Genomic DNA, 25,779 nt, shown 5'->3' on the forward strand with positions numbered 1-25,779 from the left:
AAAGAAAAGAAAAAATATGCATGTGGTCAAAACTTATTGAACAGATGGGGATAAATTATATGCATGCAAATTACAAGTACATAATAAGATGTGTGTAAGTTAAACCTCAATAAAGTTTATTTTTAAATGCATAAATAATTATTAAGATAAGAAATAGAAACATGTGTAGCCCTATATCTATTAAAGACAGTGAATTTATTATCAGAAACCTCCCCACCAAGAAAACTATAGGGCCAGATGGTTTCACTGTGGATTCCATAAAACATTTAAGGAAAAAGCAATAACAGCTTTACCCCAAAAATCTTTCAGAAAATAGAAGAGAAGGGAATATTTCCCATTTCCTTTTATGAGACCAGCAAAAGTCTCATAACCAAAAAACTGACAAAGACGTGGCAAGGAAAGAAAATTATAGATAGGTGTTGTCCTGGTTTGAATGTTTATGTCTCTTCCAAAATTCATGTTGAAACTTCATCCCAATGTGGTGGTATTCTAAGGTGATTGAGTCGGCCAGGTGCAGTGGCTCACGTCTGTAATCCCAGCACTTTGGGAGGCCAAGGAGGGCAGATCACCTGAAGTCAAGAGATCGAGACCAGCCTAACCAACATAGTGAAACCTCATCTCTCTAAAAATACAAAAATTGGCCAGGCACGGTGGTGTGCACCTGTAACTCCAGCTACTTGGGAGGTTGAGGCAAGAGAATAGCTCAAACCCAGGAGGCAGAGATTGCAGTGAGCTGAGATCACACCACTGTACTCCAGCCTGGGCAACAGAGCAAGACTCTGTCTTTAAAAAAAAAAAAAAAAAAGGAAAGAAAAGGTGATTGAGTTATGAGGACTCTGACCTCATGAGTGAGATAAGGTGCCCTTATACAAGGGCTTGAGTCCAGGCATGGTGGCTCATGTCTGTAATCCCAGCACTTTGGGAGGCCAAGGTGGGCAGATCATTTGAGGTCAGGAATTTGAGACCAGCCTGGACAACATGGAGAAACCCTGTCTCTACTAAAACTACAAAAATCAGCCGGGCATGGTGGCAGGCACCTGTACTCCCAGCTATTCGGGAGGTTGATGCAGGAGAACTGCTTGAACCTGGGAGGCGGAGGCTACAGTAAACTGAGATCATGCCACTGCACTCCAGCCTGGGCAACAGAGTGAGACTCTGTCTCAAAATAAATAAATAACTAAAAGGGCTTGGTGGAGGTCATTCACCCCTTTTTGCCTCTTCTGTCTCTTCCATTATGTGAGGACACAGTGTCCTACCTACCACTCCAGTGTATGCTATATTCAAAACACCAACTTAGAAGCAGCGACCAAGCTCTCACCAGACACTGAATCTGCCAGCACCTTGATCTTGGACTTCCCAGCCTCTAGAATCATAAGAAGTAAATTTCTACTCTTTATAAATGGCCCAGTCTCAGGTATTTGGATAGGGTACTACCGTCAGACCAAGACACATATCAAATAAAGAAATATAAATAAAGATCGTACCTAATACATCCACATGACATTTATCCAGTAAAAATAGGCTGGGTGTGGTGGCTCACATCTATAATCCCTGCACTTTGGGAGGCCAAGGTGGGAGAATCAACTGAGGTCCAGAGTTTGAGACCAGCCTGGACAACATGGTGAAACCCCATCTCTACTAAAAATACAAAAATTAGCTGGGCATGGTGGCAGGTGCTTGTAATCCCAGCTACTCGGGAGGCTGAGGCAAGAGAATCACTCGAACCTGGAAGGCGGAGGTTGCAGTGAGCCAAAATCATGCCACTGCACTCCAGCCTGGGTGACAGAGCGAGACTCTGTCCCCCCTCCCCCCAAAAAAAGAGGTCATGAGGAATGAAAGATTGATTTAATATTCCATAATTAATGTAATTTGCCACATTAACATAATAAGACTGGAAAAACTTGTAATCACCTCAATATAGATGCAGGAAAAGCATTTGACAAGATTGAGCACCTAATCATGATGAAAACTCTCAACAAACTCAGAAGAGAATATCACCTCTAATAAGTGAAACTCTAAGAAAAAAGTGAAATAGGCTGGGCTCAGTGGCTCATGCCTGTAATACCAGCACTTTGGGAGGCCGAGGCAAGTGGATCATCTGAGGTCGGGAGTTCGAGACCAGCCTGGCCAACGTGGCGAAATTCTGTCTCTACTAAAAATACAAAAATTAGCTAAGCATAGTGACTCACGCCTGTAATCCCAGCCCCTCGGGAGGCTGAGGCAGGAGAATCGCTTGAAGCCTGGAGGGGGAGGTTGCAGTGAGCTGAGATCGCGCCATTGCACTCCAGCCCGGGTGACAGAGCAAGACTCTGTCTTAAAAAAAAAAAAAGAAAGAAAGAAAGAAAAGAAAAGAAAAAAGTGAAATATTAAGGATCCCCCCCCATAAGCACAAACAAAACAAGTATGTCTGTTCTCACCATTTCTATTAAATATTTTACTAAAAGTTCTAGCCAGTCCAGTAAGGTAAGAAAAAAAATAAAAGTCATAAAAGTCATAAAGTTTACAAAGGAAGAAGCAAAAATATCTCTATTCACAGAGGACCTGATAGATTATACAGACAGTCAAAAGGAAAGCAATAAAGTAAGCTACTAGCACTAATGAGTGAACTTAGCATGATCTTTAAATACAAAGTCAATAAGGCCGGGCGCAGTGGCTCACGCCTGTAATCCCAGCACTTTAGGAGGCTGAGGTGGGCAGTTCACCTGAGGTCGGGGGTTTGAGACCAGCCTGACCCACATGGAGAAACCCCATCTCTACTAAAAATACAAAATTAGCCGGGCTTGGTGGCACATGCCTATAATGGAATAATACCCAGCAACAAACATAAGTAAACTACACATGTATATGTGAAACATGGAAGAATCTCAAAAATGCAAGTGAAACAAACCATACACAAAAGATTATATGCTGTATGGTTCCATTTATATGAAGTTCAAGAATAGTCAAAACTGATCTATGATGATAGAAGTCAGAACAGTGCTTTCTAGTGAAACTGCCTTTGCAAAGATTATGACAGTGAGCGAAATCTGAAATAGCTGACTCCATCTTGCTTCTAACCTCACAGACTGGGTGTCTTCACTCACTCCTGGGTAGACGCCAAACTGTACCGTGGAAGGAATTTAGCTTATAGTTTAACTTTGAAGCAAGGATGTTAATAGTCCCTCCCTAAAACGGATTCCTTCCTTGTTCAGGGTGGGAAACTGCCTTTGTAAAACTAATGAACGACCATGAGATTAGAATTACGGGTGCCTGAATTCTGCTAAAATGTAGACATGGTTTCTATAATCCTTCACGGCTCAGGAGACACGTGGCCAGAGGTCATAACATTGATGACTTCCCCATTTGCTCCTATAGATCACTATGGTAGAACCTAAGATTGGTCTTTTGAGATATTTTTCAGACTTTTGCATCCCAGCAACTGACTGACCCCACCCGGACTCATGACTCATCACTTAACCAGTCCTGTAGCCTTGCACCCCGTGTTGGACTCAGTGCCCAAGGACTATTTTCCACACCCCTATGATGGCATCCCCAAACAGTAAGCAGCGCCCATTCCCTAGTCCCCCGCCCATTAAACTATCCTTGAAAAATCCTAACCTCCAAGTCTTCGATGAAACTGATTTGAATGATAACTCCAGTTCTCTCACGAGGCCGGCATCGTGTTAATTAAAATCCTTCTTTACTGCAATACCACGGTCTCAGTGAACTGGTTTTGTCTGGGCGGCAGGCAGGAAGAACCCATTGAGCAATTACACTGGGGTAGAGACTTTCTGGGAGCTGATGGAAATGTGTATGCATTTATCAAAACTCATCAAATTGTACACTTAAGATCTGTGGGCCTGGCACAGTGGCTTACACCTAAAATCCCAGCACTTTGGGAGGCCAATGCAGGAGGATAGATTGAAACCAGGAGTTTGAGACCAGCCTGGTCAACATAACAAGACTTGTTTTGTAAACAAGTCTTCACAAAATATATATATATATTTTGAGATGGAGTTTCTCTCTTGTTGCCCAGACTGGAGTGCAATGGTGCAATCTCGGCTCACCATAACCTCTGCCTCCCAGGTTCAAGCGATTCTCCTGCCTCAGCCTCCCGAGTAGCTGGGATCACAGGCATGTGCTACCACGCCCAGCTAATTTTGTATTTTTAGTGGATATGGGGTTTCTCCATGTTGATCAGGCTGGTCTACCTCCCGACCTCAGGTGATTGGTCTCCCAAAGTGCTGGGATTACAGGCATGAGCCACCGCGCCCAGACAGAACTTTTTTTTAATTAGTCCAGCGTGGTGGTGCACACCTGTAGTCCCAGCTCCTTGGGAAGCTGAGGTAGGAGGATTGCTTGAACCTGGGAAGTCAAGGTTGCAGTGAGCCATGATCACACCACTGCACCCCAGACTGGGCAACAGAATGAAATCCTACCTCTAAAAAAGAGAAACATCTGTGCATTTAAGTATGTGTACACTTTATCTCCATTAAAATATATAATTTTATATATTCAGCCTTTTATATATTCAGGCTGCAAATATATATATGCAGTCTGGGCTACAAGGTGAAATATTACTTACAGTAATGTTATTTAAAAATTAGAAACAATTTAAATATCTTAGTTAATAAAGTATGTGTATACTCAAGTTTTACAACCACAGTGATATCATAGAAGGCTATCTATTGCCAAAGACAGATGTTCATGATAATTTATGTGAGAAGGAAACTTACCAGGCCAGGTGCAGTGGCTTACGCCTGTAATCCCAGAACTCTGGGAGGCCGAGGCGGGTGGATCACCTGAGGTCAGGAATTTGAGACCAGCCTGGCCAACATGGTGAAACCTCATCTCTACTGAAAATGCAAAGCATATTAGCCAGGTGTGGTGGCATGCACCTGTAGTCCTAGCTACTTGGGAGGCTGAGGCAGGAGAACAGTTTGAACCCAGGAGGTGGAGGTTGCAGTGAGCTGAGATCACACCACTGCACTCCACCCTAGGTGACAGAGCTAGGCTCCATCTCAAAAAAATTAAAAAATAATAAATTCGCTGGATGTGGTGGCACACACCTGTAATCCCATCTACTTGGAAGGCTGAGGCAGGAGAGCTGAGATTGTGCCATTGCACTCCAGCCTGGGCTACAAGGTGAAACTCCGTCTCAAAAAAGAAAAGAAACTTACCAAACAGCATGTACAGTGCAATTAACATGTAAGCACAGAGCAAGATCTGAAGGCTTCTCACTGAAGTGAGAGGTGTAATACTGCGTAGTTCCATGTTTTCTACACTAAACATGTACGTACTTTTATAATAAGAAAAAACTAGGCTGAGCACGGTGGCTCATGCCTGTAATCCCAGCACTTTGGGAGGTCTAGGCGGGCAGATTGTTTGAGCCCAGGAGTTTGAGACCAGCCTGGACAACATGGTGAAACCCCGTCTCTACAAAGATTTACAAAAATTAGCCAGGTGTGGTGGTTCATGCCCATAGTCCCAGCTACTCGGGAGGCTGAGGTGGGAGGATCACTTGGGCCTGGGAGGTGGAGGTTGCAGTGAGCAGTGATGGCACCACTGCACTCCAGCCTGGGTGACAGAGCAGAACTCTATCTCAAAAAAAAAGAAAAGAAAGATAAAGAAAAATTTTTTGTTTAGATATTTAGTTAGATATAGATCCATAGACACAATTGATGCTGGCCATTCACTGTAGTTACGCTCTATGAAATCACCATTTACACTATATTAGTGAATACTGAACCATTGCTCATACGAGAAATACAGGGTTAGGGTCCTCGGAGCCTCTGGTTTCATGATAGTCAACCTGTTAATACATAACCTTGTCTTATGTGTGTTTCTGCTTAAAGGCACCTTTTAACATATTGACTATAAATTCATTAACATTGAACTCCCAGCCAACAGCACTATAACTCATGCCTGAATGAGGCTTATCTAACACACATATTTTCTCCGCAAGGAACATCACAGACTCTTTGCCCTTAGGGACGTCAGACAGCACTTCAGCGCTATGACTGGGGGACATTCTAAACAACAAAACCACCCCCAAAAAGGCAGAAAGATGCAAAAACTGTGGTACTAAACAGACCTTGAAAAGGACACTTAGCCAGGTGCAGTGGCTCATGCCTGTAATCCCAGCACTTTGGGAGGCCGATGTGGGTGGATCACCTGAGGTCAGGAGTTCGAGACCAGCCTGACCAACATAGTGAAACCCTGTCTCTACTAAAATACAAAAATTAGCTGGGTGTGGTGGCGGGCACCTGTAATCCCAGCTACGTGGGAGGCTGAGGCAGGAGAATCACTTGAACCTGGGAGATTGCAGTGAGCCGAGATCGTGCCATTGCACTCCAGCCTGAGCAGCAGAGAGAGATTCTGTATCAAAAAGAAAAAAAAAAAGAAAAGAAAGGAAAATAACAGGATACTTGTTTGCGGTTTGAGAGCTAAAGCAAGGAGCCAGGGTGTCACCTGGTTTGACCTCAGTATGAAACATGCATGTCTAGTGACTCAAAGTTTTTGCTACTGTGTCCCATGTCCATGAATGATCACTGCAAGTTATTGATTTGGGGGTTACCCATCAATTTCAGCGATGAGGGGAATTCACAGATATGAAATCTGCAGATCATTAAGATGGACCCTGTATAGACATATGTAGAAAGGAAAGTATTTCCAAACCTTAGACCTGCACTCCTGGGGCATCTAGGGAGGGAAACCCCACTGAACCACAGCAAAACCCACTGAACTGCATCTCGTGGACCTGCTTGTTTCCAGAGAGGCAGGAATGAGAAGCAAAAGGGAATTAATGGTGCAGGACTCACCACAACCATCTTCGGAATGTGCCCAAAGTCACGGGCATGGCCTTGATTTTGCCTGCTGTCTTTATTGGTTTATATTCGGGAATGTAAAATCTTTACAAGGGTTTTCAGGAGCCGATCCCAAACTCAGCCCAGGCTCAGACTCCCAGGAATTCTTCAACTGCCAATTCCCCCATCCAAAGATATCCAGGACCTTCAGGCACACAGCTGGAAGGGTCACTTAACCCTAAAACTTGCAGAAGGGGGCATGCATCCTGAGCACGGTGCTTGAAGCCCAGAAGCTTTCTCCACCAGGGAGGGGCTGGCAGAGACTCTGAGGCTGAGAGCATCTTGAGAGGTGCTGGAACTCATCGTAATCAGTCCAAGAACTCCAGATGTTTCTGGTGACTACAGTCACACGCCACATAATGACATTTCAGTCAACGACAGACTGCATATACGAGTGGTCTCATAAAATTTCTTTTCCTTTTTGAGACAGGGTCTCGCTCTATCTCCCAGGCTGGAGTGCAGTGGCACTGTCTCAGCTCACTGCAACCTCTGCCTCCCGGGTTCAAGTGATTCTCCTGCCTCAGCCTCCTGAGTAGCTGGGACTACAGGCGCCGCCACCACGCCCAACTAGTTTTTCTATTTTTAGTAGAGATAGGGTTTTGCCATGTTGGCCAAGTTGGTCTCAAACTCCTGACCTCAAGTGATCCACTGCCTTGGCCTCCCAAAGTGATGGGATTACAAACATGAGCCACCACGTCTGCCCCCCCACCCCCATTAAAATTATAATACTATATTTTAGACCGGGGGCACAGTGGTTTACGCCTATAATACCAACACTTTGGGAGCTGGGGCGGGCAGATCACTTGATTGAGGTATTTGGAAGCCCTCAGAATGTCTAGCTTGGTCACAGTGTCTGTCTACTTGGGGACCTTCGACCATGCCACATGGTCTGTGCTAACTCAGGCCACATTGGATGGTTTGTGCTAACAATGTCATTGATGAGGACATCCTTGCACCACCTGGTACCAGCTCAACTTCCAGAGGGGCTAGAATCTGAGTCAGCCATGCAGGCTGGCCATAGTCCATATGACCAAGACAGTAAAATCTCTGGTTCAGATGAGGTTCCCTGGGTGGCAATACTTTGTATACACTGACACATGTCATTCCCGGGAAAGTACCACTGTCCACAACTCCATTGGGAGGGGACAACTAGAGGTTCCATACATGAAACTCTCCTGGGCCCTGCCTGCCCCACGTGTCTCTTCCCTGGCTCATTTTAATCTCTATCTTTTTTTTGAGACTGAGTTTCACTCTGTCGCCCAGGCTGGAGTACAATGGCACAATCTCAGTTCACTGCAACCTCTGCCTCCTGGGTTCAAGCGATTCTCCTGCCTCAGCCTCCCAAGTAGCTGGGATTACAGGCGCCCACCACCATGCCCAGCTAATTTTCATGTTTTTGGTAGAGTCAGAGTTTGATCATGTTGGCCAGGCTGGTCTCGAACTCCTGGCCTCAAGTGATCCTCCCACCTCGGCCTCCCAAAGTGCTGGGATTACAGGCGTGAGTCACCGTGCCTGGCCTAAGCTCTATCTTTCTGCTGTAATAAACCATGACCATGAGCATAATAGTTTTTAATACATTCTCTGAGTTCTTCTAGCAAGGTGCCAAACCTAAGGGTGGTCTTGGAGACCCCCAATCTACAAATACATGCATGTGTCTATACACACACATATCAGTTTCTCTAATCCTCTTTTGCTCGTTTGTTTAGACACAGGGTCTCACTCTATCACCCAGGCTAGAGTGCAGCAGCACAATCATAGCTCACTATAGCCTCGACCTCCTAGGCTCAGGGGATCCTTCCCCCTCAGCCTCCTGAGTAGCTGAGACTACAGGCATGTGACATCACACCTGGCTAATTTATCTTTTTTTGTAGAGATGGGGTCTCGCTATGTTTCTCAGGCAGGTCTCAAACTCCTAGCCTCAAGTGATCCTCCGGCCTCAGCCTCCCATAGCACTGGAATTACACTGTGTCCCAGCTCTCATCCTCTTTTAAACCAGCTTTGTTATTCTGTCAGTTCCCTCATTAAATGAGTTCGATAAAACCCATAAATCAAACAGTGCTCACTATGTACTTGCATGAGAATGACCACTTAAGCATTTTTTTTTTTTTCCTTTTGAGACAGAGTCTCACTCTATTGCCCAGGCTGGAAAGAAGTGGCACAATCTCGGCTCACTGCAACTTCTGCCTCCCGGGTTCAAGCGATCCTCCTGCCTCAGCCTCCCGAGTAGCTGGGATTACAGGCACGTACCACCACGCCCGGCTAATTTTTCTGTTTTTAGTAAAGACGGAGTTTCACCATGTTGGCCAGGCTGGTCTTGAACTCCTGACCTCAGGTGATCTGCCTGCCTTGGCCTCCCAAAGCACTTAAGCATTTTGAGACTTACACTTCATTTAATAGCATTCATTTTTCTTTTTTTTTTTTTTTTTTTTTTTTTTTGAGACGGAGTCTCACTCTGTCGCCCAGGCTGGAGTGCAGTGGCCGGATCTCAGCTCATTGCAAGCTCCGCCTCCCGGGTTTATGCCATTCTCCTGCCTCAGCCTCCCGAGTAGCTGGGACTATAGGTGCCTGCCTCCTCGCCCGGCTAGTTTTTTGTATTTTTTTAGTAGAGACGGGGTTTCACCGGATTAGCCAGGATGGTCTCGATCTCCTGACCTCGTGATCTGCCCGTCTCGGCCTCCCAAAGTGCTGGGATTACAGGCTTGAGTGCCTGGCCAATAGCATTCATTTTTCAATAAAGAGACTACGAGAGATGAAAAATGTATGTGTTCAAGCTCTACAGTGGTCTCCAGGGATTGCTAGGGCAGTGACAGGAAAGTTTAGGGCCTCTGGGAGCTGAGAGCTGAGAGAAGGGCCCTGAAGTCTTTTTTTGTTTTTCTTTTTGAGTCGGAGTCTCACTTTGTCACTCAGGCTGGAGTGCAACAGCACGATCTTGGTTCATTGCAACCTCTGCCTCCCAGGTTCAAGCAATTCTCGTGCCTCAGCCTCCCAAGTAGCTGGGATTATAGGCGCCCGCCACCACGCCCAGCTAATTTTTTTATTTTTGGTAGAGACAGAGTTTCACCATGTTGGCCAGGCTTGTGTCGAACTCCTGACCTCAAGTGATCCGCCCACCTTGGCCTCCCAAAGTGTTGGGATTACAGGTATGAGCCACTGAGCCCAGCCGCTAAAGCCTTCCTAATGCTGAGAGGCTTCTGGAAGCAAGGTCTGGATGGTCAGCCTAGAGAGAAGCACATCCAGTACCTCACTGCAAGCTGCCATGGTCTATGTGACCAAGCCACAGTAAAATCTCTGGCTCAGATGAGCTTTCCAACATAGCTGATTTTTTTTTTTTTTTTTTTTTTTGAGACAGGGTCTTGCTCTGTTGCCCAGGTTGAAGTGCAGTGGCTTGATCTCGGCTCACTGCATCCTCACCCTCCTGGGCTCAAGTGATCCTCTTACCTCAGCCTCCTGAGTACCTGGGACTATAGGCACATGCCACCCCACCTGGCTAATTTTTGTATATTTTAGTAGAGACAGGGTTTCAGCATGTTGCCCAGCCTGGTCTCAAACTCCTGGGCTCAAGCAATCGTCTGGCTTCAGCCTCCTGAAGCACTGGGATTACAGTCATGAGCCACCATTCCCAGCTAACATTGCTGATTTTATTGATCACTGAAACAGGCTCAGGTACTTACATAAGAGTAAACCAATCACTTCCCTGGGAACACTCGCATCTTGGCCCCTGGCAGGATCCAGATGGCAGGCCTGCTCTGTCCTCTTGGGGGTACCTGATGGCTGCGTCCACAGCCACGGCGCTGACCAAAATGGCAGGTCCAAGTCCTGGCATTGAAGGGCTCAGGCCACCATGAGGGACCTGTGAGCTGTGGTCGTTCGACACCATGGCATTATACCAGGGCCGGCCCACTGCCTGGAAACCTGGCATCCCCTCACCTTGGAGGTCCTTCCAGCTTCTCTCTGAAGAAGGGTCCAAGTCAGCCCCGGAACCTCCAACAAGGATAGGCCAGCCTCCCCCGCCAGCATCAGGCACCTCATCAACCACGACAAGAGGCACCTGTCGGACTCTGTGGCATCCTGGCCTTTTTCCTTCAGCTCTGCTCTGGGCCAGAGGCCCCCTGAAGCAATTGTCGGAGTCTTGCTATTTCTGTCAATTGCGTTATTCTTTGTAACCCAAAGAGCTCTTTAGGCAGTTTCCACTCAAAGCATATAAATACTGCAGTCAAATCAATAAGTAACAAGATGACAGAGAAGAATATTGTGAGAAAGCGAAGGTGGGAGACAGCTACTGTTTCCAAATACAAAACTGACCCCTCTGGCCAGGTGGGGTGGTTCAGGGGTGGTTCACGCCAGTAATCCCAGCACTTTGGGAGCTGAGGCGGGAGGATCGCTTGAGCCAAGGAGTTCGAGACCAGCCTGAGCAACACTGCAAGACCCGTCTCTAAAAATCATACAAAAAAATAGCTAGATATGGTGGTGCACACCTACACTCCCAGCTGCACGAGAGGCTGAAGTGGGAGGATGGATTGAGCCCAGGAGTTTGAGGCTGCAGTGAGCCATGATCACGTCACTGCACTCCAGCCTGGGCAACAGAGTAAGATCTTGTCTCAAAAAAAAAAAAAAGAAAAAAAAATAATCTGACCCCTGAGCCTCAGCCTCCAGACCTATCCAGCCATGCTGGGGAACCAGGTGGGCTGCACACTTGTTCATTAGGCGGGACTCGATATCCCTGGCCAGCAGTGAAGGGGCATTTGCTCTTTCCGCCACTGCTGGCCCACCTAAGTGCTGTTGTGTGACCCTCTCGTGCTCCCGAGTCGGGCTGAGCCCCGGCCCCCGGGCTAAACACCAGCAGGGCAGAAAGGCAGAAAGCAGCTGGGTGAATGTCTATCTGCAGCTACCTGTCAGCCTCATCGTCTCAGTCTACAAAGTCCTTGTCCTCAAGGCTGGTGGGACCTCATCCGCATTTGCTCAGAGCCCAGCTATCCAACTCTGCCCGCCCCAGGGGTTCTGGGTGCATCGGAGCCAGAAGTGGAAGAAACTGGCTAGAAATCCAATCCCTTTCCCTGGCACCAGTGCTGTTTTTGGCTTCTGTATTCCACTACCCAACCAATGCAAACTGGCACCTGCCTCAGTGCCCACAGGCAGGGCGGGCAGCTTCACCCTGGTTTGGCCAGGCCGATCCAGAACATTTGTTTCAGAGGTGATTGGGAAAAGGAAAGGATTTCAAGTTATGGAGGAAAGGAGAGCTGCTTGCAGGAGGAAGCCAGAGGAGGGAGAAACGCCAGCCTGGCCCGCGCCTGGCCCCCTGCACCCCAAGTGACTGCAGACTTACCCTCATCACAGTTGCTCCCGGTGAAGCCAGGGCAGCACCTCCACTCCAGCGCCGTCACGGTGCGGTAGGACAATCTGTAGGTGGGTCTGATCAGAGTCCTGTAACTAACACACAGACAGCGTCAGCGGGGCGCAAGCTCCTGCCCACCCACCTCCAGACCCCACTCCTGCAAAGATGGGTCAGGCTATTTTGTCCAGCCAGGGCTCCGGGAGGCCCCCATGGCGTGGAAACCACTGCCGGGGTCCGTGTTCACTGGCTGTGCAAATGCCTTTGCAAAAATCATAACGGAGGAAGTTATGACAGTGAAAGAGATCAGACTTAACCAACTCCATCTTGCTTCTAACCTTCAGGCTGTCCTCGTTCATTCCTGGGAGTAGGCTGAACTCATCTTGGGAAGAAATGTAGTTTATGGTTTGACTCTGAAACAAAACTGATAGTATCTCTTTCCCAAAAAGACCCCCTTCTTGCCTGGGGACAAGTCTGCCTTTGTAGGACTAACAAATTAGCTACAGGGTTAGAAATGATGGTTTAGGGGGCCATGCAGCCTATGACTGCGAGAGTCTGAACCTCCCCAAATTGCTCCTGGGGATAACATCGCTATTATGAAACCTAAGGTCAGTGCTTGAGATATTTTGCAGACCCTATCCTCGATGGATCAGCTGATACCACCCAGACCTGTAATCTGGCTTGAGCAGTGCTACGACCCCATGCAGGAGCAGAAGACGACAAGAAAACGTCACTTCAGCCCGCTATGATTCCATCTCCAACCTGACCAGTCACCACTCCCCACCTCCCGAGCCTCTACCCACCAAATTGTCTTTAAAAATTCCGTCTCGAATGCTCAGAAGACTGATTTAGGTGATTAAAACCTCCAGTTCCCCATACAGCTGGCTCTGCGTAAATTACTCTTTCTCTCTCTCTCTTTTTTTTTTTTTCTTTTTTTTAGTTGAGACAGAGTCTCACTGTGTTGCCCAGGCTGGAGTGCAGTGGTGCAATCTCGGCTCACTGCAACCTCTGCCTCCCGGGTTCAAGCGATTCTCCTGCCTCAGCCTCCCGAGTAACTGGGATTACAGGTGTGTGCCACCATGCCCGGCTAATTTTTGTATTTTTGGTAGAGACAGGGTTTCACCATGTTGGTGAGGCTGGTCTCGAACTCCTGGCCTCAAGTGATCCGCCCACCTCAGCCTCCCAAAGTGCTGTGATTATAGGCGTGAGCAACTGTGCCCGACCATCTTTCTCTATTTCAATTCCCCTGTGTTGATTAATCAGCTCTGTCTAAGCAGTAGGCAAGGTGAACCCCTTGGGCAGTGACAGCTATGTGACCCTGGACGAGTCACCATCCCTCTCTGTGTCAGCTGTGATCTAAACATGGATGGAACTGGAAGCTGTTATGTTACTTGAACCACCCAGGGACAGAAAGACAAATACCATATGTTCTCTAAGAGGGAGGTAAACAATGTATACACAATGGAGACACAGACGGGGAGTGGGTAGGTAATGAATGCAATATACGTGATATAGTTTGGATATTTGTCCAAACTCCAAATCTCAGGTTGAAATGTAATTCCCAGCATTAAGTGAAGCCTGGTGGGAGGTGATTAGATAGGGGGACAGACCTCTCATGAATGGTCTAGCACCATCCCCTTGGTGATAAGTGGGTTCTGGCTTTCAGTTCACATGACATCTGGTTGTTTAAAATTGTGTGGCGCCTCCCCCATCACTGTCTTCTTTTTTTTTTTTTTTTTTTTTTTGAGACGGAGTCTTGCTCTGTCCTCGGGCTGGAATTCATCGGCACAATCTCGGCTCACTGCAACCTCCGCCTCCCTGGTTCAAGCAATTCTCCTTCCTCAGCGTCTCGAGTAGCTGGGTTTACAGGCACGCGCCACCATGCCCAGCTAATTTTTGTATTTTTAGTACAGACGGGGTTTCACCTTGTTGACCAGGATGGTCTCGATCTCCTGACCTCATGATCCGCCTACCTCAGCCTCCCAAAGTGCTGGGATAACAGGCGTGAGCCATCACGCCTGGTGCCCCCTTACTTTCTTTTTCCCAATTCGCCTTCCGCCATGAAGGAAAGCTCCCAGACACCTCCCCAGAGGTCAAGCAGATGCCGGCACCATGCTTGTAAACCTGCAGAATTGCGAGCCAAATTAAACTTTTCTTTATAAATTACCCAGTCTCAGGTATTTCTTTATAATAATGCAAGAACGGCCTAATACAGTACATTATTTGGGTGATGGATATCCTGAAAGCCCTGACTTCACCACTGTGCAATATATCAATTGCACTTGTAACCCATAAATTTATACAAATAAAAAATAATAATAAACATAAAGTCCCTGGCCAGACATGGTGGCTCACGCCTATAATCCCAGCCCTTTGGGAGGCTGAGGTGGGTGAATCACCTGAGGTCAGGAGTTCAAGACCAGCCTGGCCAAGATGGTGAAACCCTGTCTCTACTAAAAATGCAAAAATTAGCCGGGTGTGGTGGCGGGTGCCTGTAGTTCCAGCTACTTGAGAGGCTGAGGCAGGAGAACAGCTTGAACCTGGGAGGCGGAGGTTGCAGTGAGCCGAGATCACACCACTGCACTCTAGCCTGGGCAACAGAGTGAGACTCCATCTCAAAAAAAAAAAAAAACAAATTAAATTAAATTAAATTAAAAATAAAGTCCCCTCTAGCTCTGCCATTCTACAACTCTCCAAGTGTGGCTACCTGTGATGGGAAAGTGTCCTAAATACTGAACACTGACCAAGATGATAAAGAAAGAAAAGGGGCCAGGCACAGTGGCTCACACACGTAATCCCAGCACTTTGGGAGGCCAAGGTGGGCAGATTACCTGACGTTGGGAGTTCAAGACCAGCCTGCCCAACATGGAGAAACCTCATTTCTACTAAAAATACAAAAATTAGTCGGGTGTGGTGGCACATGCCTGTAATGCCAGCTACTTGGGAGGCTGAGGCAGGAGAATCACTTGAACCCAGGAGGCGGAGGTTGCAGTGAGCGGAGATCATACCTTTGCAGGCAAGCAGGCAGGCAGGCAGGAAGGAAGGAGGGAGGGAGGGAGGGAGGGAAGGAGGAAGGAAGGAAAGAGAGAAAGAAAGAAAGAAAGGGAGGGAGGGAGGGAGAAAGGAAGGAAGGAAGGAAGGAAAGAATGAAGGAAGGAAGGAAGAAGGAAGGAAGGAAGGAAGGAAGGAAGGAAGGAAGGAAGGAAGGAAGGAAGGAAGGAAGGAAGAAAGAAAAAGAAAAAGAAAGAAAGGAAGGAAGGAAGGAAGGAAGGAAGGAAGGAAGGAAGGAAGGAAGGAAGGAAGGAAGGAAGGAAGGAAGGAAGGAAAGATTAGCAGGACCTGCAAAATTTTCAACTATCATCTACTCTGACCTTTTTCCCAATTATTATTTCTTGTGGTTGATTCACCAACAATAACCCCAAAGTGGGTTTACTGACCACCCACTTTGTGCTATATTGTGGTCATAGATTTATAAAACTGTGTCCTCATCCTGAGAAGAGCAAGACACGTCAATGAAGAAAACTTGGCATACAAGGCCAGGAGCGGGGGTTACACCTGTAGTCCTAGCACTTTGGGAGGCCGAGGCAGGAGGATTGCTTGAAGTCAGAAGTTCGAGACCAGCCTGGGCAATATACTAAGATGCTGTCTCTACAAAAAATAAAAATAAAAAAATTAACCCAGCATAGTGGTGCACACCTGTAGTCCCAGCTACTCGGGAGGCTGAGGTGGGAGGGTCACTGGAGCCCAGGAGTTTTGAGGCTACAGTGAGCCATGATCGAACCACTGCACTTAGCCTGGGCAACAGAGCAAGACCCTGTCTCTAAAAAAAAAAAAAAAAGAAAGAAAGCAAGAAAGAAAAGAAAAAGAAAAAACTTGCAATACAGTAGGGGGACTCTTGCAGGAATTAAAAAAAAAAAAAAATTCTTGCAAAATGCTGTGAATCCCGTGGTAAAGTTTCACGCTCCCACAGTTCTGAAATTTTTCTTACACATAAGTTGGATGCTTTTTTGTCACACTCCAAGAATTGTGAATATAAAACGCATGACCAAATTTCATAAGGGAGACACATTCAGGTTTTATTATTCACTTTACGTGCATTGTCATAACTGCCGCTTAATCAAGTTTGCACAATGTCCTCCTGAAGACAAAACTACATAACTTCACAAAATTTAAATGTGCTGACATGGAGCAACTTCATCGGTGAATGAAACAATCATGATTTAATTGGTAGCAGCAGGCGTGACGTTTGGAGACGCACTGTTGACAGGAAAACACATGAGTGGAGAATTGGATTTCAGAAGTACAGCTCTGAATCTGAAAAATCCTGTTATGCTCATTTCTTTTTTTTAAAAGCAAAAACCTACACTCGTGTTTCATAAACATTCCAGCAAACCAGTTTCCCTCTGGAGATCGGGGGGGTGGTGTAGTTGTGTGCAGCTGGGGCAGGAAGTCTGTAGTAAGGAGGTAGGAGATGGTCAGGAGAGGTGCCCACAGCTGTGAGCTGGAGAGCAAAGCCCCCAGCTTTTGGGAGCAACTGGGGAACCCAGTGCAGGATGGGGAGTTGGAAAGGGCTGGCAGAGCGGTAAAGCCAAGGTCACCCCTCCTTACAACAAGTGACTCTGGATGGGATGTTGAGCCTGACTCTGAAGAGGACAAATGCACTATTTTCACAATACACACACACTCATATACATGCACACACACATTCACATACACACCCACGTGAGCACACACGTGCACTCACACACTCTCGCACCTTCACACGCTTGCACAAACTCACTTGCAAGCTCTCACAAACTAACACATACACACACGCTCACACATTCACACTCTCATTTGCTCTCTCACACTCACACACACTCGTGCTTGCACACTCACACAAACACACTCATGCACACTTCCACACACACACTCTCACCAGAACACACGCTCAGCACCCTCAGACTCACTCAGGCACACTCACATCCACATACTTTTACACAATCATGCACACACACACGCACCTTCTCACACGATTGGATAAACACACACTCAGCCTCACACTAACACACTAAACACCCTCACCTATCTGAGGACTAAACTCTGACCGTTTTCTTCTCTTGCCCAGATTCCTATCTAAGGAGCCTGGGGAGTCACGCCGTTCAAATCACAAAGCCTCATCACACAGGTTTTATTTTAACCCTATATAACGTGGCTGGCTTTCCAACCAGGCTCTGGCATAACATCGCATGGCAGGTAAGGAAGGAAATCAAAATATTTTGACCTCAAATATGTTTCTATGCCATATCTTTTGTTTTGGTTTTAGACAGAGTCTTGCTCTGTTGCCCAGGCTGGAGTGTAGTGGCCAAATCTTGGCTCGCTGCAAACTCTGCCTCCGGGGTTCAAGTGATTCTCTTGCCTCAGCTCCTGAGTAGCTGGGATCACAGGGGCCCACCACCATGCCCAGCTAATTTTTTGTATTTTTTAGTAAGAGAGGGGGTTTTGCCATGTTGGTCAGGCTGGTCTTCAACTCCTGACGTCAGGTGATCCATCTGCCTCAGCCTCCCAAAGTGTTGGGATTACAGGCGTGAGCCAGCGCGCCTGGCTCTTTGCCATATCTCAAAATAGCCCTGCAAAGTTATCTCTTGTGGTGGGGGTGGAGGGTGGGAGGGAAACTACATTCTGTAGAGAATCCCTTTCCCTTTTCCAGGCCTTTTTGATATCCAGGAGAGAGTCAACTAATAGTCTGACATCTTTTAAAATCTGACAAGAAACATTTACACACTATTCTCTCTGAAGCCTGCTACCTGGAGGCTGCATTTGCGTGATAAGAACCTCAGTCTCCACAATCTCTTATTTTATATTATTTTATTTTTTGAAACAGAGTCTCACCGTCACCCAGGCTGGAGTGCAACGGAGAGATCACGGCTCACTGCAGCCTCTGCCTCCTCCAGCACAAGCAATCCTCCCCTCTCAGCCTCCTGAGTAGCTGGAAGTACAGACACACACCACCACACCTGGCTAATTGTTTTTGTATTTTGTAGAGACAAGGTATAGACATGTTGCCCAGGATGTTCTTAAACTCCTGGGCTCAAGTGATCCTCCCATGTCAGCTTCTCAAAATGCTGAGACTATAGGCATGAACCACCTTGCCCGGCCTCTCACCATCCCTTGTCTTAACCCAGACATTCTCTTTCTATTGATTCCGGGTATTTAGATAAACTCTTTTAACCAGTTGCCAATCAGAAAATATTTGAATCCAGGGCTGGGAGTGGGGGCTCACGCCTGCAATCCCAGCACTTTGGGAGGCTGAGGCAGGCGGATCGCCTGAGGTCAGGAGTTCGAGATCAGCTTGGCCAAGATGGTAAAACTCCATCTCTACTAAAAATACAAAAATTAACCAGGCGTGGTGGTGCACGCCTGTAATCCCAGCTACTCAGGAGGCTGAGGCAAGAGAATCGCTTGAATCCGGGAGGCGGAGGTTGCAGCGAGCCAAGATCACACCACTGCACTCCAGCCTGGGTGACAGAGCGACACTCCATCTCAAAAAAAAAAAAAAATCTTTGAATCCACCTATGACCTGGAAACTCCAGCTTTCTGTTGTCCCATTGCATATCTTACATGTATTGATTGATGTCTTATGTCCCCCTAAAATGTATAAAACCTAATTGTGGCCCTGTCACCGTAAGGGTATGTTCTCAGGGTCTCCTGGGGGCTATATCATGGGCCGTGGCCACTTATATTTGGCTCACAATAAATGTCATCAAATATTTTACAGAGTTTGAGTCTTTTCATCAACATACCCATGTATGCTCACACTCACGTAACTCACATGCTTACATTCATAACTCACACGCTGTCTAAACTCACACACACACGCTTGCACGCTGTCTCAAATGCTCATATGTGCCTTCTTGCTCACATACACACCGACACACATTCACTTACTCTGTCACACTCACATACACTCTTACATGTTCACACTCACATAAGCACACACACACACTCATGCACTTACCCACGCACTTTTTTTCTCTCTTTTTTGAGCTGGGGTCTTGCTCTGTCACCCAGGCTGGAGTGCAGTGTTTTTCTTTCTTTTTTTTTTTTGAGACAGAGTCTCACTCTGTTGCCCAGGCTGGAGTGCAGTCATGCAATCTCAGCTCACTGCAACCTCCTCCTCCCGGGTTCAAGCGATTCTCCTGCCTCACCCTCCCGAGTAGCGGGGATTACAGGTGTAACACCATGCCCAGCTAATTTTTGTATTTTCACTTGAGACAGAGTTTCACTACATTGGCCAGTCTGGCGTCGAACTCGGGACCTCAAGCAAACCATCAACCTCGGCCTCCCAAAGTGCTAGGACTACAGGTGTGAGCCACTGTGCTTCAGCTTTTTGTTATTTTTTATTTATTTGTTTGTTTGTTTATTTATTTGTTTGTTTATTTACTTTTTTGAGACAGAGTTTCACTCTTGTTGCCCAGGCTGGAATGCAATGGCTTGATCTTGGCTCACTGCAACCTCTGCCTCCCTGGTTCAAGCGATTCTCCTGCCTCAACCTCCCGAGTAGCTGGGATTACAGGCACCCGCCACCACATCTAGCTTTTTTTTTTTTTTTTTTTTTTTTTTTTTTGTACTTTTAGTAGAGACAGGGTCTTGCGATTTTGGCCAAACTGGTCTTGAACTCCTGACCTCGGGTGATCCACCCGCCTTGGCCTCCCAAAGTGCTGGGGATTACAAGCGTGAGCCACTGCGCCAGTCCTGTTAAAATTTTTTATAGAGGCGTTTCTTGCTATGTTGCCCAGTCTGGTCTCGAACTCCTGAGTTCAAGTGATTCTCCCACCTCCTCGGCCTCCCAAAGTGTTGGGACTACAGGCATAAGCCACTGTGCCCAGCTCCCAACACACTTGATATGCACATGTGCACACACACACACTCTCACATTCACGTGCTGCCTCATTGCTGTGTTACAGGGTGATGCTAAAACGGGACTCATCGCGCACCATTTCAGGAGGGGTCCCAAAGGCTGAGGATAATGCCATAGGTGCCCAGTGTCCCCAAAGCGAGGAGCTACAGCAGCCATGCACGAAATGTCATGCCCGGTGAAACCAGTTCCGAAGCCTTAGCATCTCCGCCTCCAGGCTACGTAAAAGAAAGTGGGCCAGGCAGGGTGGCTCATGCCTGTCATCCCTGCACTTTGGGAGGCCGAGGCAGGTGGGTCACTTGAGGTCAGGAGTTTGAGACCAGCCTGGCCTGACCAACATGGTGAAATTCCGTCTCTACTAAAAAGTACAAAAAAATTGCCGGGCGTGGTGGCTCACACCTGTAATCCCAACACTTTGGGAGGCCGAGACGGGCGGATCATGAGAACAGGAGATCGAGACAATCCTGGCTAACAAGATGAAACCCCGTCTCTACTAAAAATACAAAAATTAGCTGGGCGTGGTGGCAGGCGCCTGTAGTCCCAGCTACTCGGGAGGCTGAGGCAGGAGAATAGCGTGAACCCGGGAGGTGGAGCTTGCACTGAGCCGAGATTGCGCCACTGCACTCCAGCCTGGGCAACAGAGCGAGATTCCATCTCAAAAAAAAGAAAAAAAAATTAGCCAGGTGTGGTGGCAGACGCCTGTAATCCCAGCTACTCAGGAGGCTGAGGCAGTAGAATTTCTTGAACCTGGGAGGCAGAGGTTGCAGTGAGCCAAGATGGTGCCACTGCATCCCAGCCTGGGTGACAGAGTGAAACTGTGCCTCAAAAAGAAAAAAAAAAAAAAAGGAAAAAAAAAAAGTGAAGAATTCATGGTGGGGAGGGGCACAGGGTTGCAATATCCTGAGCCTGGATTTCTTTGAAGAACGTGCTGACCTTCACCCCAGCACCTCAGAGGGGAGATTTAGCTGCTTTCTACCTTACCCCCAAGAGAACCCCAAGGAGAGTACAATACCCCTTACCCAGTTTGGGGGCCACAGGAGCCTGGGAGGACTCTGACTCTAGCTTGGAGGGGAGCGCGGTGGCAGAGTGCAGTAGCCAGCTCCCCTCTGCAGCATATGTGTGTATTTCACGTCGGCCACATGTGGAACCCCAGCACCCTACAAAGGAAGCAGGACTTGCAAGAGGGGCATCTGGGACTGGGTGACCCAGTAGTAAGGGGGGTCCTGGGAAGTCAGAGGTGGAGGCCACGGCTCTGAGCAGGCAGCCAGAACAGGGCCTCCCAATCCCCGCGACGTGGAAGTGCCCAGGCTGGGCATGCATCATGCCTGGGAGATCCGAGAACGCACCCTACGAAGGGGCCAGCAATCCACAGGAGTCACTCTCAGGGGCCATATCAACAGAAGGCAACAGTATCCACTGAGTAAGACTGTCTGTCCCGGCCTCTGCCTGGTCCCCTTCTTTCCCATCCCAAGGGCCCCTAATCAGTATCTGCAGGTGAAAAATAAAGACAGATGGAGCGTGGTGTCTCCGGCCTGTAATCCCAGCACTTTGGGAAGCTGAGGCAGGTGGATCACTTGACATCAGGAGTTCAAGACCACCAGCCTGGCCAATATGGGGAAACCCAGTCTCTACTAAAAATACAAAAATTAGCTGTGCGTGGTGGCGCACGCCTGTGATCCCAGCTACTCAGGGGCCTAGAAAGGAGAATCGCTTGAACCCGGGAGGTGGAGGTTGCAGTGAGCCAAGATCGTGCCACCGCACTCCAGCCTGGGAGACAGAGCGAGACTCCATCTCAAAGAAAGAAAGAAAAAGAAAGACCTAGAAAAAAAGAAAGGGCTCACAACCCTCTCGCTGCCGCGGATCTGCCAGCCAGAAGCAGGCCCAGCTGGGACAGAGGAGAAGCTTTTGTTTAGATTAAAAATGGCAGTTTTAAAATTAATTCCTGAAATGAGATTACTCTTCTGACTACAAGAGACCAGAAAAACTACAGAATCCACCCAGGGCCTGGAGCAGGTGCAAGGACCAAGCTGCTGTTGTCTGCACCCTGCTGAGCACAGCCGATGCCAAAAAATCAGGTCCCTCCCTTAACCTCCACGCAATGGGATCAATGGAGCCCTGGGCTCAGGAGTGCAAGCTTGGCATTTGGGCTCTGCCCATAATTCACTATACAACATTGCACAGGTACCTAAACCTCTCTGAACCCGTTTCCTGATCTGTGTGGTGAGGATACCGGGGAGGCCAGGATGCCTGGTGTAAGGCTGTGAGTGTGGGAGGGGTGCATGGATGTCAGGTTTGCAAAATACAGACCTGACCTCATTCCTCCGAACCCACACCCTTCGGCCGTCCCCACTGTCATCAGGAGAGAGTCTGGGCTGCTGAGCCATGTGTGCTGGACCTTCTCCACCTGACACAGCCACCTCTGGCCCTCACCCACCAGGCAGGAGCCCTCCAGATGCACCAGACACTCTCACTTCAATCTACGCTTGGAATGATGAAGATGGTAACAAGAACAATAAAAGTAGATATGATAGGCCGGGCGCAGTGGCTCATGCCTGTAATCCCAACACTTTGGGAGGCTGAGGCAGGTGGATCATTTGAGGCCAGGAGTTCAAGACCAGCCTGGCTGACATGGTGAAACCCCGTCTCTACTAAAAACACACAAAAAAATAGCCAGGCCTGGTGGTGGGCACCTGTAATCCCAGCTACTCAGGAGGCTGAGGCACAAGAATTGCTTAAACCTGGGAGGCGGAGATAGAAGTGAGCCGAGATCGCACCACTGCACTCCAGTCTGGGTGACAGGGGGAGACTCTGTCTTAAAAATATATAAATAGGCCGGGCGTGGTGGCTCACGCTTGTAATCCCGGCACTTTGGGAGGCCGAGGTGGGCGGATCACGAGGTCAGGAGATCGAGACCATCCTGGCTAACACAGTGAAATCCCATCTCTACTAAAAATACAAAAAATTAGCCGGTCGTGGTGGCAGGGGCCTGTAGTCCCAGCTGTACTCGGGAGGCTGAGGCAGGAGAATGGCGTGAACCCGGGAGGCGGAGCTTGCCGTGAGCCGAGATCGCACCACTGCACTCCAGCCTGGGCGACAGAGCGAGATTCCGCCTCAAAAAAAAAAAAAAAAAAAAAATATATATATATATATATATACACACACACACACACATATATATATAATATAATAATAGCTTCAATTGCAGACTCACAGTGTACTGAGTGATTTACATAAGCTGACTGAGATCAAGAGATGTCATTATTCCCAATTTACAGACAAGGAAACTGAGGCTCAAAGAGATTAAGCAACTTTGTCAAGGTGGTGGAACTAGGATTTGAACCCAGGCAGAATCGGTTCCAGAGCCCAGTAACACTAATTTGTTCAGCACAGGGGAACCTTTTTCCTCTCATCTACACACAGGGACTGATGTTGGGCCCCTGATTCAGAAACTGAGCTCATCTCTCTGGAGATGCTCTTTTTCTTTTCTTTTTTTTTTGAGACAGAGTATCCCTCTGTTCCCCAGGCTGGAGTGCAATGGCGCAATAGAGGCTCACTGCAACCTCTGCCTCCTGGGTTCCAGCAATTCTCCTGCCTCAGCCTCCCAAGTAGCTGGAATTACAGGAGTAATTTTGTATTTTTAACCTAATTTTAGCTAATTTTGGTATTTTTAGTAGAGACAGAGTTTCACCACGTTGGCCAGGCTGGCCTCGAACTCCTGACCTCAGGTGATCTGCCCGTACTGGCCTCCCAAAGTGCTGGGATTACAGGCATGAGCCACCGCTCCCGGCCACAGCCTTTTTCGACCCCTCATTCTGAATTTCACAGGCTTGGCCCGTGCCACTCCGGAACCCGATGGCTGCCAAGTCCAGGCGCGGGGCACACCAGTAGGTGGCACTGTGTCACCATCCCAACGGGCCAAGACTCAGCTTTGTAGCCCCCCTAGGTCTCACTTGAATGCCCAAGACAGGTTCCACATTTGTGGCCCTTCTTCCCAGTCTTGGGGAAAAACCTGAGGGAGCCTGGTCTCCTGTCCCTAAGAATTGCCAGCCCCTGCCGCTAGGATCCAGTTGGGCAAACTTTCTTTTTTTGTTGCTTTTCTTTTTGTTTTGAGACAGAGTCTTGCCTGTTGCCCTAACTGGAGTGCAGTGATGCGATCTCGGCTCCCTGCAGCCTTCACCTCCAGGGGTCAAGCGATTCTCCTGCCTCAGCCTCCCAAGTAGCTGGGATTACAGGCACGCACCACCACACTTGGTTAATTTTTGTATTTTTAGTAGAAATGAGGTTTCACCATGTTGGCCAGGCTGGTCTTGAACTCCCGACCTCAGGTGATCTGCCCACTTTGGCCTCCCGAAGTGCAGGGATTACAGGCGTGAGCCACTGCGACTGGCCTAGGCAAACTTTCTAAAATGCAGATCCAGTTTGGGGACTGCCTTCCCTCAAAAACGGGGTGTACATATTTTATTTAACCTCTGACAGCCTTGAGGCCACACTCAGTTGAGGACACCAGGCTCCAAGAGGGGACTCAACTTCCTCAAGGCTACCTGCAGAGTCACCAGCTGCACGGTAGTGTCAACTTTGCTACTTGGTGGGAACATTAAGGGCCAATAACAAGGTCCCGGCCAGGTGCCACACAGTCCTGGGTCGGGGGGGCGGGTCCCTCCTACCCCTAAGACTTTAACAACTCTTAGATTTTGGAGGCAAAAACAAGATTGGCCTCTGATGCCTGGATTCTCCCCAAGGTGGAGGGGCCCCATCCATCCCAGACTTCCAGTGGTCACCAAGTCCACTGTATGGCCCACGGGCTCTGCCTGCTTTGATCTGGTGTCCTCCCTGGCCTCCCAGGTGACTTTGTTTTCCAGCCACACTGGTCTTCTCACAAATCTCCAGCATACCAGGTTCCCCACCTCTTTTTTTTTTTTTTTTCAGACAGAGTCTCGCCCTGTCGCCCAGGCTGGAGTGCAGTGGCACGATCTTGGCTCACTGCAACCTCCACCTCCTGGGTTCAAGAGATTCTCCTGCCTCAGCCTCCGGAGTAGCTAGGTTCACAAGCATGCACCACCACACCTGGCTAATTTCGTATTTTTAGTAGAGACGAGGTTTCTCCATGTTGGTCAGGCTGATCTTGAACTCCTGACCTCATGTGATCCCCCTGCCTCAGCCTCTCAAAGTGCTGGGATTACAGGCGTAAGCCACCGCACCTGGCCCCAAGTGATGTTTTTAAAGCAGGAATCTCCTTGAACCCCTCCTAGCTTTTCTTCAATTTTAGGACAAGGCCAGGCATGGTGGCTCATGCCTGTAATCCCAACACTTTGGGAGGTCAAGGCAGGAGGATCACCTGAAGCCAGGAGTTCAAGACCAACCTGAGCAACATAGCAAGACACCCATTTCTACCAAAAATTTATAAATTAGCCAGGCATAGTGGTGCATGCCTGTAGTCCCCATGTACTTGGAAGGCTGAGGTGGGAAGATTGCTTGAGTCCAGGAGTTTTAGACCAACCTGAGAAACATAGCCAGACCCTCTCTCAGGAAAAAATAAAAATAAAAGGAAGAAAATTAGTGGGATGTAGTGGCACGTGCCTGTAGTTCCTGCTATTTAGAAGGCTAAGCCAGGAGGATCACTTGAGTGTAGGAGTTTGAGGCTGCAGTGAGCTGTGAATGCACCACTGCATTCCAGCCTGGGCAACACAGTGAGGCCCTGTCTCTTAAAA

The 25,779-nt window shown here is 48.1% G+C and overlaps 1 protein-coding gene across 1 annotated transcript in view; it reads right to left on the reverse strand.

Moving 5' to 3' along the window:
* Positions 1–25,779, reverse strand: part of COL26A1 (collagen type XXVI alpha 1 chain) — a 195,626-nt gene that overhangs the window by 94,212 nt on the left and 75,635 nt on the right. The window contains 1 exon segment of the mRNA XM_073012720.1: positions 12,169–12,266. Coding sequence (XP_072868821.1) covers positions 12,169–12,266 — 98 coding nt within the window.

The sequence above is a fragment of the Chlorocebus sabaeus genome, chromosome 28 (genome assembly GCF_047675955.1).
Source record: "Chlorocebus sabaeus isolate Y175 chromosome 28, mChlSab1.0.hap1, whole genome shotgun sequence".
Lineage (NCBI taxonomy): Eukaryota > Metazoa > Chordata > Mammalia > Primates > Cercopithecidae > Chlorocebus > Chlorocebus sabaeus.